We start from the raw sequence: 20,090 nt of genomic DNA, 5'->3' as shown, positions 1-20,090 counted from the left end.
TAATTGCCATTGTAGTGAAACAACATTTTTGTTGACCAAGTAATTATTATTATTTATGGGTTTTTTTTATGTTGGGGGTGGTACAGGTACATATTCTTTTTTTTTTTTTTTACGTTTGTAAAACATGTACCCACTCACTCATGCTGCCACTCAAAAGAAGAAGAAAAACCTGCAAGAAGTGCATACAGAGTTGAAGTCATAATACATTCAGTATAAACAGGAAAACATAAGTGGGCCTCTACCCCCAACCTCCTCCTTCTTCCACTCCCCCAACCCCACCCAGCCAACATTTTTCAATCCAACCCCCGGAAACCATGTTTCCCACCCCACCTAGCAACTAGGGTTGCTCGTCAGTCACTCCCCAGACCAGCCACCCCCTCCCGGCGACGAGAGAGAACCCTCCCCATACCACCCCTTCCCTGTGGTCCTGAAAGCAAAGAAAGTTAAAAAGATTAAAATAGGCAGTGGGGGAAAAAGTACCCAATTGTCATACTTATAAAGATACTTTAATAGAAAATGTAAAAGTGAAAGTCACCCAGTAAAATGCAACTTGGGTAAAAGTCTAAAAGTATTTGGTTTTAAATATCAAGTATCAAAAGTAAAATAATAAATCATTTCAAAGTGCTTATATTAAGAAAACCAGAGAGCACAATGTTTTTGTTTATTTATGGATAGCCAGGGGCACACTACAACACTCAGACATAATTTACAAATGAAGCATTTGTGTTTAATGAGTCCGCCAGATCAGAGGGGATTAGGGATGACCAGGGATGTTCTCTTGATAAGCATTCAATATGTAAAGAGTACTTTTGAGTTTCACGGAAAATGTATGGAGTATAAAGTACATTATTTTTTTTAGGAATGTAGTGAAGTAAAAATGGTCAAAACCCCCAGAAAACTATTTAAGTATATTTAAGTGCTTTACACCACTGGAAATAGGTACAGTGGCAAGAAAAAGTATGTGAACCCTTTGGAATTACCTGGATTTCTGCATAAATTGGTCATATAATTTGATCTGATCTTCGTCTAAGTCACAACAATAGACACACACTGTCTGCTTAAACTAATAACACACAAACAATTATACATTTTCGTGTCTTTATTGAATACACCATGTACACATAAATAATAATGTGTTGACCCTCCTTTGGCAGCAATAAACTCAATCAAATGTTTTCTGTAGTTGAGAATCAGACCTGCACAACGGTCAGGAGGAATTTTGGACCATTCATCTTTACGAAACTGTTTCATTTCAGCAATATTCTTAAGCTGTCTGGTGTGAACCGCTCTCGGGTCATGCCACAGCATTTTAAATCGGGTTGAGGTCAGGACTCTAACTGAGCCCCTCCAGAAGGCGTATTTTCTTCTGTTGAAGCCATTCTGTTGTTGATTTACTTTTGTGTTTTGCATCATTGTCCTTTTGCATCACCCTTCTTCTGTTGAGCTTCAATTGGTGCACAGATAGCCCAACATTCTCCTGCAAAATGTAAATGTAATGTAAATGTAAATGTAAATAAACTTGGGAATTCATTTTTCCATCGATTTTATTTATTTTATTTTACCTTTATTTAACTAGGCAAGTCAGTTAAGAACAAATTCTTATTTTCAATGACGGCCTAGGAACAGTGGGTTAACTGCCTGTTCAGGGGCAGAATGACAGATTTGTACCTTGTCACCTCGGGGGTTTGAACTTGCAACCTTCCGGTTACTAGTCCAACGCTCTAACCACTAGGCTACCCTGCCGATGATAGCAAGCTGTCCAGGCCCTGAGGCAGCGAAGCAGCCCCAAACCATGATGCTCCCTCTACCATAATTTACAGTTAGGATGAGATTTTGATGTTCTCCACAACCCCTTTCCAACTTAATGCAAGTCAACAATTCTTAATCTTAGGTCTTCTGAGATATCTTTTGTTTGAGGCATGGTTCACATTAGGCAATGCTTCTTGTGAATAGCAAACTCAAAGTTTGTGATTTATTCTAATTTTTATAGGGCACAGGTCAGCTGACTCCTGACTCCAATGAGCTTTTTTCATTAGCCTAGGGGCTCACATACTTTTTCCAACCTACACTGGAAATGTTTAAATTATGTATTCAATATAGACAAAGAAAAATACAATAATTTGTGTGTTATTAGTTTAAGTACACTGTGTTCATCTGTTGTTGTGACTAAGATGAAGGTCAGATCAAATTTTCTGACTAATTTATGCAGAAATCCAGGTAATTTCAAAAGGTTCACATACTTTTTCTTGCCACTGTATGTATGTGTTGGGCTTTATAAATGGTTTATTTGTATGTGTAGGCTTTAGCTGAGATTATTCTTTACAGAGTCAAGTATATTTGTCCAGGCCTCAATTGTTCCTTGACTAGGACCATTCATTCTCGCTGTCGATAATTTGAAAGTTATAACTTCTAATAATAAAGCTGTATTCACTGGCAAATTGGGATAGAGTGAGGTTATTGCCATCTAAAAGCTCAGACACACCGGTAGGATTGTCAAATGTTTGACTGCCAAGAGTCAATCTCTTTTGTGTTCACACAGCTAGCTAGCTAAGGACACTGTTAATTCGGCAGCTAACACAGGTAGCTGTTTCTTGGAAACTAGCTAATCCATTGTGATTTAATTATAATGTCAATACTAATGGTTAACTAGTTGGATTAATAATTTAGTGTTGTGTGCATTGTCTGTGCACTTCGCTAGATACCATCCTGTAGCCTACATTGCATTTGAAACATGACTGGCTCATCCATAAATTTGACTGGAGTGCAGGGTGAGATTCCCAAAGGCTGAAGCGTAGACCTTCTTTGCTCCAGTAGTGCTCAGTTCACGAGCTCAGAGCATGCCCGGCCCAACATGCATTTGTAGTCTACTTGTGTGCCCCTTGCTTTAGCTACTGTCATGGAGTTTGCTAAATATTGCCATTAAGAAACTGATCAAACACACAGGTGCAAAATCAAGATGACCAACAAGGATGAAAAGCCAGAGAGGGAGTGCGCTGATGGGAGTCCACAACTAAATAATCATTGTGGAATCTGAAAAGACGCATATCTCGAAAGCATGATGGTGTACTTACTACGCCCACTTACTGAAAGGAAGGAATGAGGTGGGTAGCTAACTGTGTCATTGTAGCAAAGTATTTATAAACAAAAAAGTCTGATTTCTTAAGAATCCTTCATTTTTGTTCTATTATCTAGGCCTGGCATATTCCAACTTTCAAGGAGCTTTCCGTTTTGATTGGGTTATTTTTCCTAAAAACCTTTAGGCCTACCTATAAGGGTGTTTTCCTCCACTGTACTCACATCCTACAATACCCTGTACATTATGCCGTGAATCTATTCTACCACGTCCAGAAATCTGCTCCTTTAATTCTCTGTTCCCAACGCACTAGACAACCAGTTCTTTAGCCGTACCCATATCCTACCCATCTGTTCCTCTGGTGATGTAGAGGTTAACCTAGGCCCTGTAGACCCCAGTACCACACCTATTCCCCAGGCGCTATCATTTGTTGACTTCTGTAACCATAAAAGCCTTGGTTTCATGCATGTTAACATCAGAAGCCTCCTCCCTAAGTTTGTTTTATTCACTGCTTTAGTACACTCCGCCAACCATACTGTCCTAGCCGTGTCTGAATCCTGGCTTAGGAAGGCCACCAAAAATTCGGAAATTTCCATCCCCAACTACAAACGTTTCCGCCAAGATAGAACTGCCAAAGGGGGTGGAGTCACAATCTTCTGCAGATATAGTCTGCTGAGTTCTGTCATGCTATCCAGGTCTGTGCCCAAACAGTTCAAGCTTCTACTTTTATAACTCCACCATTCCAGAAATAAGTCTCTCACAGTTGCCGCTTGTTATAGACCCCCCCTCAGGCCCCAGCTGTGCCATGGACTCCATATGTCAATTGATTGCCCCCCATTTATCTTCAGAGTTCGTACTGTTAGATGACCTAAACTGGGATATGCTTAACACCCCGGACATCCTACAATCTAATCTAGATGCCATCAATCTCATACAAATTATTAAGGAACCTACCAGGTACAACCCTAGATCCGTAAATACGGGCACCCTCATAGATATCATCTTGACAAACCTGCCCTCTAAATACACCTCTGCTGTCTTCAACCAGGATCTCAGCGATCACTGCCTCATTGCCTGCATCCGTAATGGGTCCACTGTCAAACGACCACCCCTCATCACTGTCAAACGCTCCCTAAAACACTTCAGCGAGCAGTCCTTTCTAATCGACCTGGCCCGGGTATCCTGGAAGGATATTGACATCATCCTGTCAGTAGAAGATGCCTGGTTATTCTTTAAAAGTGCTTTCCTCACCATCTTAAATAAGCATGCCCCATTCAAAAAATGTAGAACTAAGAACAGATATACAGTTGAAGTTGGAAGTTTACATACACCTTAGTCAAATACATTTAAACTCAGTTTTTCCACAATTCCTGACATTTAATCCAAGTACAAATTCCCTGTTTTAGGTCAGTTAGGATCACCTCTTTATTTTAAGAATGTGAAATGTCAGAATAGTGGTGGAGAGTGATTTATTTCAGCTTTTATTTATTTCATCTCATTCCCAGTGGGTCAGAAGTTTAAATCCACTCAATTAATATTTGGTAGCATTGCCTTTTAAATTGTTTAACTTGGGTCAAACGTTTTGGGTAGCTTTCTACAAGCTTCCAACAATAAGTTGGGTGAATTTTGGCCCATTCCTCCTGACAGAGCTGGTGTAACTGAGTCAGGTTTGTAGGCCTCCTTGCTCACACACTTTTTCAGTTCTGCCCACAAATCTTCTATATGATTTAGGTCCGGGCTTTGTGATTGCCACTCCAATATCTTGACTTTGTTGTCCTTAAGCCATTTTGCCACAACTTTTTAAGTCTGCTTGGGATCATTGTCCATTTGGAAGACCCATTTGAGACCAAGCTTTAACTTCCTGACTGATGTTTTGAGATGTTGCTTCAATATATCACCTTATTTTTCCTACCTCATGATGCCATCTATTTTGTGAAGTGCACCAGCCCCTCCTGCGTCAAATCACCCCCACAACATGATTCTGCCACCCCCGTGCTTCACAGTTGGGATGTTGTTCTTTGGTTTGCAAGCCTCCCCCTTTTTCCTCCAAACATAGCAATGGTCATTATGGCCAAACAGTTCTATTTTTGTTTCATCAGACCAGAGGACATTTTTTTTTAAACGTTGTCCTCATGTGCAGTTGCAAACCGTAGCCTAGCTTTTTTTATGGTGGTTTTGGAGCAGTGGCTTCTTCCTTGCTGAGCGGCTTTTCAGGTTATGTCGATATGGGACCCGTTTTACTGTAGATACTTTTAGATACTTTTGTACCTGTATACTCCAGCATCTTCAAAATGTCCTTTGCTGCTGTTCTGGGATTGATTTGCACTTTTCGCACCAAAGTACGTTAATCTCTAGGAGACAGAACGCGTCTCCTTCCTGAGCGGTATGACGGCTGCGTGGTCCCATGGTGTTTATACTTGCATACTATTGTTTGTACAGATGAACATGGTACCTTCAGGCGTTTGGAAATTGCTCACAAGGATGATCAAGACTTGTGGAGGTCTGTAAAAATTAATTTAGATTTTCCCATGATGTCAAGATAAGAGGCACTGAGTTTGAAGGTAGGCCTTGAAATACATCTACATGTACACCTCAAATTGACTCAAATGATGTCAATAAACCTATTAGAAGCTTCTAAAGCCATGACATAATTTTCTTGAATTTTCCAAGCTGTTTAAAGGCACAGTCAATTTAGTGTATGTAAACTTCTGACCCACTGGAATTGTGATACAGTGAATTATAAGTGAAATAATCTGCCTGTAAACAATTGTTGGGAAACTGACTTGTCATGCACAAAGTAGATGTCCAAACCGACTTGCCAAAACTATAGTTTGTTAAAACCTCTCTAGGGTACGTGGGACAGTACGTCCCACCTGACCAATATTCAGGGAAATTGCAGAGCGCCAATTTCAGAAACAGAAATACTGATTATAAAAATTCAGAAAACATACAAGTGTTATACATAGGTTTAAAGATGAACTTCTTGTGAATCCAACCACGGTGTCAGATTTCAGAACGTTTGTTAGATAAAGTCTCTCTTTATATCCAAAAACCTCTGTTTTGTTCGCACGTTTTCTTCAGTAATCCACAGGCTCTAACGCAGTCACAGCAGGCAGACAAAAATCCCAATTGTATCTGTAAAGTTCATAGAAACATGTCAAACGATGTTTATATTCAATCCTCAGGTTGTTTTTAGCCTAAATAATCGATAATATTTAAACCGGACAATAACGTTGACAACATAAAAGGTAAACAAGAAAGGCGCACTCTCGGGATTGGACATGAAAAAGCTCTGTGACACTTTAGGATACAGTCATTCAGACTGATTTCCCTAATTTCACCAGAGGTGAAAATAGTGCCCCCTACCCTAGAGAAGTTTTAACAAGAAATTTGTGGAGTGGTTGAAAAACTAGTTTTAATGACTCCAACCTAAATGTATGTCAACTTCCGACTTCACTCCAGACTTGACTGCCCTTGACCAGTACAAAAACATCCTGTGGCGTACTGCATTAGCATCGAATAGTCCCCGCGATATGCAACTATCAGGGAAGTTAGGAACCAATATACACAGTCAGTTAGGAAAGCAAAGGTTAGCTTTTTCAAACAGAGATTTGCATCCTGTAGCACAATTTCCAAAAGGTTTTGGAGCACCTCCTCCCAGCTGCCCACTGCACTGAGGCTAAGAAACACTGTCGCCACCAATAAATTTACGATAATCGATATTTTCAATAAGCATTTTCCTACGGCTGGCCATGCTTTCCACCTGGCTACCCCTAACCCGGCCAACAACTCTGCACCCCCCTGCAGCAACTTCCCCAAGCCCCCCCCCCCCCCCGCTTCTCCTTCACCCAAATCCAGATAGCTGATGTTCTGAAAGAGCTGCAAGATCTGGACCCTCTCTTTCTAAAATTATTGCAACCCCTATTACTATCCTGTTCAACCTCGCTTTCGTATCGTCTGAGATCCCCAAAGATTGGAAAGCTGCCGCTGTCATCCCCCTCTTCAAAGAGAAACTCTAGACCCAAACTGTTATAGACCTATATCCATCCTGCCCTGCCTTTTCTAAAGTCTTCGAAAGCCAAGTTAACAAACAGATCACCGACCATTTCAAATCCCACCGTACCTTCTCCGCTATGCAATCTAGTTTCCGAGCTGGTCATGGGTGCACCTCAGCCACGTTCAAGGTCCTAAACGATATCATAACCACCATCGATTAACTCTGTCAATCACCGCATTCTTATCGGCAGACTCAATAGCCTTGGTTTCTCAAATGACTGCCTCGCCTGGTTCACCAACTACTTCTCAGATAGTTCAGTGTGTCAAATTGGAGGGCCTCTTGTCCAGACCTCTGGCAGTCTACATGGGGGTGCCACAGAGTTAAATTCTCGGGCCGACTCTTTTCTCTGTATTTTTCAATGATGTCGCTTTTGCTGCTTGTGATTCTCTGATCCACCTCTATGAAGACGACACCATTCTGTATTCTTCTTGCCCTTCTTTCGACACTGTGTTAACAAACCTCCAGGGGAGCTTCAATGCCATACAACACTCCTTCCGTGGCCTCCAACTGCTCTTAAATGCTAGTAAAACTAAATGCATGCTCTTCAACCGATTACTTGCAGCACCCTCCCACCTGTCTAGCATCACTACTCTGCACGGTTCTGACTTAGAATATGTGGACATCTACAAATACCTAGGTGTCTGGATAGACTGTAAACTCTCCTTCCAGACTCACATTAAGCACCTCCAATCCAGAATTAAACCTCGGATCTGCTTCCTATTTCGCAACAAAGCCTCCTTCACTCATGCTGCCAAACATACCCTCGTAAAACTGACTATCCTGCTTATCCTTGACTTCGGTGATGTCATTTACAAAATAGCTTCCAGCACTCTACTCAGCAAATCACAGTGACATCCAGTTTTTCACCAATGCCCCATATACTACCTACAACTGCGATCTGTATGCTCTCGTTGGCTGGCCCTGACTTCATATTCGCCGCTAAACCCACTGGCTCCAGGTCAGCAAGTCTTTGCTAGGTTAAGCCCCACCTTATCTCAGCTCACTGGTCACCATAGCAACACCCACCCATAGCACACACTCCAGCAGGTATATTTCACTGGTCGTCCCCAAAGCCAGCTCCTTCTTTGGCCGCCTTTCTTTCCAGTTCTCTGCTGCCAATGACAGGGACGAATTTCAAAAATCACTGAAGCTGGAGACTCATATCTCCCTCTCTAACTATAAGTGTCAGCTGTCAGAGCAGCTTACCGATCACTGCACCTGTACACAGCCCATCTTCTAAAAAGCCCACCCAACTACCTCATCCCTATATTGTTATTTATTTTTGCTCTTTTACACCAGTGTCTCTACTTGCACATCATCTGCACATCTATCACTCTAGTGTTAATGCTAAATTGTATTTTTTTCACCTCTATGGCCTATTTATTGCCTTAACTCCCTAATCTTACTACATTTGCACACACTGTATATATACTTTTCTATTGTGTGATTGACTGTATGTTTGTTTATCCCATGTGTAACTCTGTGTTGTTTTTGATCGCACTGCTTTGCGATTAGCATCCCCGGTGGCTCTGCAAGCATGGAGAGGATATTCTCCGCTGCTGGCCTGCCCCCCAGACACCATCACATGAGCCTGAATTCATTTCTCAAAATAAATTCAAAGGCACTGTAGACTGAGTTTAATAAGGCATTTTACGTTAATCCCAGCCTATATACACAATTTATAGACTAATGATTGAATACAACTAAATGTTGTTTAAATGCTGAGCGCTTAATGTCCCTGACTTCCTACCAGCCTAGTGTGTCACACTCGCGAATGCTTCACAATGTATTTCTTTGTAGGCTATAGCCTCAATAATATAGCCTAAATAATTCATTTCTGTTCCTTCTTAGGCTCCTGACCTATTTTGAGTTTTTATATGCTGTTTAATGTGACGTGTTTGAAATGATGAGCGCTTCTTACCTTCACCTTCTCGTGTTTTATTCAAATACTTTTCATTCATATCATATGGTTTAGTTTCAATACTTAAAAACCAAATGGTAGGTCCAGGTAGTCACAAAAATAGATGGTTGTTTGTTAAATTGTGATTTTAATGAATGGAGCGTCAATATGTTTTTCCTGTGAGTGCTGAGCGGTTGAAAAGGACGTGGAGCCCCGGCCCTACCGCTCGATGAGCAGGATTTCCGACCGCTCAACTGCCCACATAATCTTACTGGGATATTATTCCATCTAATGAGATCGGATTTAATTGATTTGAGCGTTCTGTTAAAGTTTGTGCCAATGGTTTTTTCTAAGGGAGGAAATATTCTACTACTACTATTCTACTAATATCTACTACAAAGTATTTAAAATGGGAACAATTGGGATTTCATAAGTAGAGATGGAGTCCTCACTCAGGGTCTTGAAGCAGTAGGGCTGATTTGGTTAGATTCATTTTATAACTTGAGATGTCGTTGAATTTTTCTATGATCATCAATGTGTTTTAGATATAGTAAAATATCTTCTGCATGTAATGATCTCTTCCCCCCAAATTAACCTTTGTGAATGGCTCTGTTAATCATTTCGAGCAACCGTACACTTAATTGATTCCAAATCTTTAAATAGGAGGAATACCCATCCCATCCCATTTTAGTTATGCTCTCCAATGCTCTTTTGAGTTCATTGAGAGAGATTTGGGCTCCCAGCGAGGTGGCTTCTGTTGAGAGATGAAGTTCTTAGTCTGGTTTTGATGTTGATTTACTATCAGAGGTGTACAGTTCTTTATAATCAGATTAATTTGGGTTCTGATAGTAACTCCTCTCTTTCAGATGTAATTTCTGCTAAATCAGCTAATTGATCATTACTGCGTACCTTGTTGGCCAGTAAACGACAAAGACGATTGATTACCATGGAAGTCTTACTCGATGGTTGGCAAATTCTGCTCTCTGTCTTATCAATAAATGATGTTCTGTCTTGACTTTGGAAAGAGTAATAGCTACCTGGAATGAAAAGTGTTTGTTGAAAACACTAATGCAGTGAACAACATTTCCAATTCTGACACCTTTTTAATTGTGATTTATTCAACCCAGATGAAAATGCAGTTGTATTATTTTTAATCAAACCTTTGGTTGCATCCCATAGAATCCGGGGGTCATCGACTGAATTTTTATTGATGAATTAATTTAGTTTAAATTTCTAATTGATCACAGAATGTATGATTTTGTAGTAATGAAACGTCAAAACACCATATATCGAATTTCTATTTTCTTGATTAAGGAAAGTAGAGTTGTAGATAATAGTATGAAATCGATTGAGGAGAATGTTTTCTGCTTGTTTGAGTAGAAAGTGAACTCTCTTGCTTTCGGATTATGCGCTCGGATTATGCGCTAGGTTATATGCTGGAGAACCTTGGTTGCGTGTGTGGCTTGTTGTTGGTCTTATTAGATTTGTCTTGCATGTCCAAAATAGCATTCATGTCTGTCCCAAAAAAACGATGGAATTGAGTTAATTTTAACAATATGCTGTTCAGTGAATCAGTACACATTAATAAAGGAAATTTGACTTCCACTATGGATACATTTAAGGAAAGGGATTCTGCCTTCTTGGTCTTCGCCTTCACCCAAGTTGGTGATTTTGAGTCTCTCTTGTATCATTATGAATAATTAATAATAATAATATATATATATATATATATATATATATATATATATATATATATATATATATATATATATATATATATATATATATATATATGTGTGTTTTTTTACAAATGAAAAGCTAAAATGAAATGTCAATAAGTATTAAGCCCCTTTGTTATGGCAAGCCTAAATAGGTTAATGAGTGAAAATGTGCTTAACAAGTCACATAATAAATTCCATTGACTCACTCTGTGTTCAATAATAGTGTTTAACATGATTTTTGAATGACTACCTCATCCCTGTACTCCACACATACAGATAATTGTAAGGTCCCTCAGTCGAGCAGTGAATTTGAAACCGAAAAGACCAGTGAGGTTTTCCAATGCCTCGCAAAGAAGGGCACCTATTGTTAGAAGGGTAAAAATATAAAAATGCAGACATTGAATATCCCTTTGAGCATGGTGACATTATTAATTACATTTTTGGTGGTTTATCAATAAACACTGTCACTACAAAGATACAAGTGTCCTTCCTAACTCAGTCGCTGGAGAGGATGGAAACCACTCAGGGATTTCACCATAAGGCCAATGGTGACTTTTTAAAAACGGTTACAGAGTTTAATGGCTGTGATAACTGAGGATGGATCAACAACATTGTAGTAACTCCAAAATACTAACCTAATTGACAGAGTGGAGAGAAGGAAGCCTGTACAGAATACAAATGTTCCAAACCCTGCTTGCAAAAAGGCACTGAAGTAATACTGCAAAGAAATTAACTTTATGTCCTGGAAACAGTGAGTTTGGGGCAAATACAACACATCCCTGAGTACCACTCTTTATATTTTCACGCATGGTGGTGGGTGCATCATGTAATGGGTATGCTTTTCATCGGCAAGGACTAGGGAGTTGATTTTAGGATAAAAATGTATGGAATAGAGCTGAGCACAGCCTAAATCCTAGAGGAAAACCTGGTTCAGTCTGCTATTCAACAGACACTGGGAGACAAATTCACCTTTTCAGCAGGACAATAACTTAAAACACAAGGCCAAATATACACTGGAGTTGCTAAACAAGATGACATTGAATGTTTCTGAGTGGCCGAGTTACAGTTTTGACTTAAATCAATCTTAAATCTATGGCAAGACTTGAAAATGGCTGTCTAGCAATGATCAACAACCAACTTGACAGAGCTTGAAGAATTAAAAAAAAAATAATGTGCAAATATTGCACAATACAGGTGTGCAAAGCTCCCAGAAAGACTCACAGCTGTAATCACTGCCAAAGGAGATTCTAACATGTGTAGACTCAGTGGTGTGAATACTTATGTAAATGAAATGTTTATGTATATAATTTGCAATACATGTCTAAAAACACATGTTTTAATCTTCCTCACTATTGTGTGTAGTGAGGAAGGGGAAAAAAGATTTAATCCCATTATGAATCGAGGCTGCAACACAACAAAAATGTGGAATAAGTCAAGGGGTATGAATACTTTCCTGAAGGCACTGATATAAGCTCATTGATGTGTAACAAAAAAGCAGGAACCGCAGGGAAACTCATCCATTGGTCGTTCCCCATCAAGAAGACCCTACTTGTAAATCCCTCTTTCCCTCAAAGAAAGAAAGTACGTACTGCTGGGCCTTTTTCAGGTGAATGTTTCTGGGTTGAAATATTTGCATTACACTGGAATGTTTAATGGCTAAATAAGGAAAAGTGGGGCAATTATTTGACCCCTTTTTGAAAACACACACACCCTCCACTGATCTGAGGAGGGGGCCTCTGCCTGAGTGCCCAGGACTGATCTCCAGAGGTCAGGGGCCAGGGGTCTGCATTGTTGGAGCATCTGGCTCCAGGGGGAGATACATGAGGATTTAGCTGTGACCACCCAGTGAAAGGGACAAGTGGGAGAGAAGAAATATATATATATATATATAATTTTATTTAATCAAGTAAGTTGACTGAGAACACATTCTCATTTATAGCAACGACCTGGGGAATAGTGGCAGGGAAGAGGAGGGGGATGAATGAGACAATTGTAAACTGGGGATGATTAGGTGGCCATGATGGTATGAGTGCCAGATTGGGAATTTAGCCAGGACATCCGTTTAACATCCCATCCAAAAGACGGCACCCATACGCAGGGCAATGTCCCCAATCACTGCCTTGGAGCATTGGGATATTTGTCTTTTAGACCAAAGGAAAGGGTGCCTCCTATTGGCCCTCCAACACCACTTCCAGCAGCATCTGGTCTCCATCCAGGGACCAACCAGGACCAACCCTGCTTAGCTTCAGAAGCAAGCCAGCAGTAGGATGCAGGGTAGTATGCTGCTGAAGTAGTCCTCCGTTGTCAATGACATATATTTTTTAGCATCATGATTCCTGTAATAAAGGTGTCTTTCCTGATGCTTTACCTGACTTCTTTTTTTTTTTTTGCTAGGCCAGGCTGATGTAATGAGCGAGCCTCTTACGCTCTTCCCCCTTGTGTATAATATTTCAAAATGCAATTGCGGGGAAAAAACTACTTTGGAACTACTTTTCCATATTAAAGAGAAGTCTCTGCTTTCCGTGGGTATAATTTGTATTTCTCAATTATAATTTTTTTATTGAGCTCCATGCACACTGTTTTACAATGAAGATACCTGATATGGCTTTGAAATACGGAGAGCACGAAATTGCACATCAGCCATCGCAAGTGCCCAGGCCTGATCTCCAGAGGTCAGGAGCCAGGGGTCCTGCATTGTTGGAGCATCTGACTCCAGAGGGAGATGCTTGAGGATTTAGCTGTGACCAGTTTCACACCAAGTGGGGGGGGGAGTAGAATCCTCAGTCGTTAATTGCATATATTCAAGGTTCATTTGTCGCTAGACCATATAGGAATGTCTTGTTTGCACATTTACAAAATGTATCAAATCGTTATAAATTTATTTTATTTAACCTTTTATTTAACCAGGCGGGCCAGTTAAGTTGTCATTTACAACTGCGACCTGGACAAGATAAAGCAAAGCAGTGTGATCAAAAACAACAAGACAGAGTTGCACATAAACAAACCGTACAGTCAATAACACAATAGAAAAATCTATGTACAGCGTGTGCAAATGTAGGGAGGTAAGGCAATAAATAGGCCATAGAGGTGAAATAATTACAATTGAACATTAACACTGGAGTGATAGATGTGCAGATGATGATGTGCAAGTAGAGATACTGGGGTGCAAGAGGATAAATAAAATGTGGATGAGATAGTTGGGTGGGCTATTTACAGATTGGCTGTGTACAGGTACAGTGATCAGTAAGCTGCTCTGACAGCTGACGCTTAAAGTTAGAGAGGGAGATATTAGACTCCAGCTTCAGTGATTTTTGCAAATTGTTCCAATCATTGGCAGCAGAGAACTGGAAGGAAAGGCGGCCAAAGAAGGAGCTGGCTTTGGGGACGACCAGTGAAATATACCTGCTGGAGCACGTGCTATGGGTGGGTGTTGCTATGGTGACCAGTGAGCTAAGGTGGGGCTTTACCTAGCAAAGACTTATAGATGACCTGGAGCCAGTGGGTCTGGCAACGAATATGTAGCGAGGGCCAGCCAACGAGAGCATACAGGACGCAGTGGTGGGTAGTATATGGGGCATTGGTGACAAAACGGATGGCACTGTGATAGACTACATCCAGTTTTCTGAGTAGAGTGTTGGAGGCTATTTTATAAATGACATCATGGATCGGTAGGATAGTCAGTTTTACGAGGGTATACTTATTTTCCATCATAATTTGCAAATAAATTCATTAAAGATCCTACAATGTGATTTTCTGGATTTTATTTTCTCATTTTGTCTGTCATAGTTGATGTGTACCTATGATGAAAATTACAGGCCTCTTGCTGCAGGGGGGTGCAGAGCTGTTGGCCCGGTTAGGGGTAGCCAGGTGGAAAGCATGGCCAGCGGTAGAAAAATGCTTATTGAAATGATCGATTATCGTAGATTTATCGGTGGAGACCGTGTTTCGTAGCCTCAGTGCAGTGGGCAGCTGGGAGGAGGTGCTCTTGTTCTCCATGGACTTTAGTGTCTCAACTTTTTGGAATTATTCCTACAGGATGCAAATTTCTGTTTGAAAAATCTAGCCTTAGCTTTCCTAACTGTCTGAGTATATTGGTTTCTGACTTCCCTGAAAAGTTGCATATCGCGGGAGTTATTCGATGCTAATGCAGAACGCCACAGGATGATTTTGTGCTGGTCAAGGGCAGTCAAGTCTGGAGTGAACCAAGGGCTATATCTGTTCTTAGTTCTACATTGGGGCATGCTTTTAATGAGGCATGCTTATTTTTGTTTGAATAGAATGTGTATTATTTAAGCAATAAGGCTCGAGGGGATGTAGTATTTGTCCAATATACCACGGCTAAGGGCTGTTCTTACGTACGACGCAACGCAGAGTGCCTGGATACTGCCCTTAGCCGGTGAATGTTGACAATATACCGCAAATCCCGGAGGTGCCTTATTGCTATTGGAAACTGCTTACCAATGTAGTTAGAGCAGTAAAAATACCCATAATATACGGTCTGATTATACTACGGCTTTCAACCAATCAACATTTAGGCCTCGAAAAACCCAGTTTTATTATAAGTTATGAATTATACATCTATAAGCACTCTTCACAAACAAATTCACTCCATCTACAAAATGTGTTCAATTTTCACTCACCGTAACACCATCTCCCCTCCAGGTAAGTTTGAAGAGAAGGAGGACCGTGTACCAAAGCTGGAGCAGCTAAACTCTCTGGGCTTCATGTGTAGCCTGAACCTGTCACTGAGCAGGAAGGACCTGGTAAAGATGGAGCTGCTCCTCTTAGAGACGTTTGGCTGGAACCTGTGTATGCCCACGCCTGCACACTTCATAGACTACTACCTCCATGCCGCTGTACAGGAGGGAGAACTGCACAACGGCTGGCCCCTCTCCTCCCTCAGTAAGACCAAAGCCTTCATGGACAAGTACACACACTACTTCCTGGAAGTCTCACTGCAAGGTGAGGATGAGATTGTGGCAGTCATGACATTTTGTCCGCTGGTTATTGTCATGCAAAAGACTGCCGGTCTCACGGTTGTTGACCGTTAATTAACAGACATGTTTAGCATTTCCACGTATACAAGCCACTGCTGTGCACCGTTGGAATATCCACATTTAAAAAAAAGTATATATCAATTCAATATACACCCTCACATTAAATCCATTATTTGTTTTAGGCAGATCTGAAAGAACATTATGATACGAAGCAAATGTATTGAAGAATAGAATAAGAGTTGGCCTACTGTAGGCCTATGTTATCTGGCAATGCTCAATGTTGTGTTCATTTAGCTGACAAGATATACTTACAAGTCCCGTTCCATGACTTTATATGATTTTATAGTAAGAAGAATATAATTGAACTTAGCTGAATAAAATAGAAAGGATATTTTTCCAATTTCGGAGTGAGGGTGCATATGAAGTGGCTATGTTGAGCGTAAAAGTGATCATTCGAAACGGGTCCGATACCCTAGATTTTAGAGTTATTTGGCAACTTCAGTTGTGAATGATAGATCCCTTAGAATGCCTTCGAAATCAAAACGTATATGGGCTGCATGATGCGACTGTAGGATGTTGATGATTTGAGAAAGTCGGCAAAAAAAAAAAAAAAAAGAGCTGTGTTCCTTGCCTCAGGCTTCACACACTGTTCTCTCATTAAGTGATCATATTTTCACCTGTCAGACTATTCTCAATTTAATCTTGTCTTTACTAATATGCAAAAAATAAAAAAATAAAGCTGAGAAATACGTATAGTAGCAACTGGGATCCTCCAATTTTTTGTGGGAACCATCAAAACTCTGCTTTCACACAGGATTATAGAAATGTCTGGGCTTATAAGAAAACATTTCACTCCATGCATCATCCACTGTTTTGAGGAGCACTCTCTCACTGCGCGACAGATGATATTTCACCCAAACTCTGTATGCCATGGGCTCTCCAACCCTGTTCCTGCAGCTACCCAGAGCTTAATTTGGGAAACCAAGTGAAATATGTTCGGGAACATCGATAGTAACATCTTTTCACAACATATTTCATTAAACGTTTGACAGGCCCTTTGTGTGCTCGTATAGGCTAGCTAGACCAATTATTTACCAAAGACACATCAGTTGTATGTTTTTCTGCCATGTGTAATATGCGTAGTATGCGGTAGGCTATGTAGGGTATAATGGCACAATCAATATTTTAATTCAGTTTTTTTGTTCGGGCTTGGGCTCATATATAGGCCTATGCATAAGCTTTAATATACATCTGGGTGTTTGAATGAATCATCACCTTAGAAAGCGCTGTCCATTTCGTTGTGTTAGGCTTTGAAACAACATCCACATCGACCATGTTTTTCCACTCAGTTTCAACCTGTTGTTGAACTTCTTTCCTCAAATTGATCATCACAATACGGTCACCGCAACAGCCCTGATTAGGAGTGCCCAAGAATGGAAGTCCATAAAGTGACTGCAGTGGGTGGTCTAATGGGCAAGACAGTTGCTCTCTATGGTGGGGCCATTCGTTGTTGAGTAAATGAGTGAGACTGATGATCTCTGTGTTTGTGCGTCTCAGACCATGCCTTCCTCGGCTTCCGACCGTCCCAGGTGGCGGCAGCCTGCATTGCGGCGTCCCGCATCTGTCTCCAGATCACCCCAAGCTGGACCACCGTTCTCCACCTGCTCACCGGATACTCCTGGGAGTCCCTCACCCCGTGCATCGAGCTCATGCTGCTGTAAGACTCCACTACTGCTTTACATAATGTGCTGTACACACACATTAATCTGGTCATTAGTCGGATTCCGACTCATCTGTTTTGAGTTTACACTTCATCAGGTAGTGAAGAAGCACCAATTGAATTAGGGCTATGTATAATATTTGTGCACATAAAGAGGAAGGCCAATTCATCTCTATTAAACAAAACATTCTGAAAGTTCTGGAGTCCTGTTTTGACATTCTATATGTCATCTATTGTGAATTACTTTATAATGACTTTACATGATGATGACTAAAATGTATTCTGTTGTGTGACGCTGCTCAAACTTTTTGTTGTTGGGTGCCACCAACTGCAGAAGTTGGGAAAATGTTAGTCTGGAGCCCTGAACAGGCAAAACATTTTGCTACGGAATCTGACTAATGAATACACCCCATGTTTACTGACATCTGCTTACACTTAGTTTATCCTCTGCCATTTCTAAACTGTGTAGTTGTATGCTTCCCATGTATGTCCCTTTCCTCCATTTTAATGCAATTTGAGGTTGAAGTTCTACAGCTTTTTCATACTGTCATTAGCGTTGACCCTTAGTTATTACCTCTGTATGTTGTTTATGTCCATCAGCTAAACGTCATTAAGTTGTCATTTTCACTGTTTTTCTCCCTCTAGTGCCCATGACAACGATGTGAAACAAGCCAACAAATCCAAGTCCAACTCTCTGTCTGTCCAGAGTCCTCTCCAACCCCAGGCCCTTCCCTCAACCTCCACGGTCTCTGTCTCCACCATGAAACAGCCCTTGTCTACCTCTCAGCAGCTGCTCTTCCAGACAGGTGGATACCAGCAGCAGCTCACCCAGCACTCTACTCCCCTTTCCCAGCTGCACATGCTAGGTGAGTCCCAGACTCTGGGCCCTGTCGGGTCTCGCGACTACCTCCAGGCCCACCAGAGAGGGCTCCTCTCAGGGTCGGTTTCTCAGGGAGTCTTCTCCTCCTACCCCAGCTTAGCCTCAGGGCTGCGCTCCTCCCTGCCCCTGCAGGGACCCATCTCCATGCAAGTGGCTCTAGCTGCAGAGCCCCGTCACTGCCTCCCCCTGTCGTACGGGGGAGGCTACCTGGGCTCCCATCACACCTACACAGCAGGCTGCTTCGACAGGTGACGCCAGGAGAGGGAGGACAAACAGAACCTGGGGCAGTCAGTGTCTTCCTCCATCCATTCTGACCTCATCCACTGGGGACAAAGGAAACCAAAACAAAGAAGCAATGTCAATGCAGATGTTGCTGAGGTCATAATATTGACCTAACAAAAGCCCTACCTATTTGAAATGAGACACTTTGTGATGAGCTGATTACATACAGTACATACTGTTCCCTTCACGTGACTGCTTGCTCTATACTGAGACTGTGAGGCTGGTTTAGCCACTGTGATTCTGCTATCAACTGTGGTTGTGTGGAGCCCCTGCTTCCAAATCAGTTCTCTCAATGTGGGACTGCTGTTTTTTTTATATACTATTATCTTTCAATGCTGCTGCTTTAAACAAAATTATGACTTTATGATCAGTGGAAAGTGGTCTGTCCCTTGGTATTATTTACATTATATCATTTCACGGTTTGAAGTATTACTTGAAAGAATATGTATTTAAACAGCTGTGTAAATGAATTTCTTTTTTGATGTTGTGTTTTCTTTGTTTTTACCCAGTAGAAAAAAGAGTGTGTATTGTAATGTAGGAGATGCCTTGCTATGATTTCTGGTCCATCTTTGGCCTTGGCTGGTGTAGAGTAGTCTCAATCTTGTTTTGCCTTTCTGGTGCCCCTGGAAGCAGATGGAGCCATGGTTCCCAGGGGAACAGCCACATCCATCCTCTCAGCACATCAAACCACAGGGGAAGAAGTGATGCTTTACTAGCTAGTCCCCAGGGGGGCAAAGCCATGCTTTCTCCTCAGTTAATGTAAATTCTCCTGACTGGTACCATTTCATCTGTATGTCTGACTGAAACCCATGACAGTCACACAACCCTCACTGGAACAGCTACTGTTGCTGTCCTTGTCACAAGGACCTTGAGCAGTTAATGACACCAGGATCACGTTGGGAAGGCTTCTGTACAGGATAGCTTGTAGTTCAGTACCGCTGACATTCTCATCTGGTCATACTACTACTGATGTCCTACCTCACTCTCCAGGGGGGTTGCTATTTGTGTAGTTTTACTGTAATTTACTGTACCTGTAAAATGGACCATGCTTGATCAGATGTAAAGAGTGCCACCAAACATTTATCCTATAAAATTAACAAAAGTATAGTTGACCTTTAAAGCTGGGACCCTTAAGGGTGAAACTGCCACATCACCCCCCCCCCCCCCCCCCCCCCATTGCACGTGCAATAGAACAGCTGTATAAAGTGCATTCGGAAAGTATTCACAACCCTTGACTTTGTCCACATTTTGTTACGTTAGTCTTATTCTAAAATGAATTGAAAAATAAATCGATCTATACACAATACCCCATAATGACAAAGCAAAAACAAAATCCAATAAAAAACTGAAATACTTTATTTGCACAAGTATTCGAACCCTTTCCTATGAGACTGGAAATTGACCTCGGGTGCATCCTGTTTCCATTGATCATCCTTGATATTTCAACAACTTGATTGGAC

General features: G+C 41.2%; 1 protein-coding gene across 1 annotated transcript in view; it reads left to right on the top strand.

The window, feature by feature from the left end:
- Positions 1–20,090, top strand: part of ccnjl (cyclin J-like) — a 29,005-nt gene extending 8,915 nt beyond the window's left edge. Inside the window, exons 4-6 of the mRNA XM_020484625.2 lie at positions 15,414–15,713; positions 17,306–17,465; positions 18,114–20,090. Of these exons, the coding sequence (XP_020340214.1) occupies positions 15,414–15,713; positions 17,306–17,465; positions 18,114–18,600 (947 nt within the window). The 3' untranslated portion in view covers positions 18,601–20,090. The remainder of the gene's footprint in view (positions 1–15,413; positions 15,714–17,305; positions 17,466–18,113) is intronic.

Source organism: Oncorhynchus kisutch, linkage group LG6 (assembly GCF_002021735.2).
Source record: "Oncorhynchus kisutch isolate 150728-3 linkage group LG6, Okis_V2, whole genome shotgun sequence".
Lineage (NCBI taxonomy): Eukaryota > Metazoa > Chordata > Actinopteri > Salmoniformes > Salmonidae > Oncorhynchus > Oncorhynchus kisutch.
The sequence above is the reverse complement of the archived record's forward strand: the minus strand, read 5'-3'. Positions and strand labels throughout refer to the sequence as shown.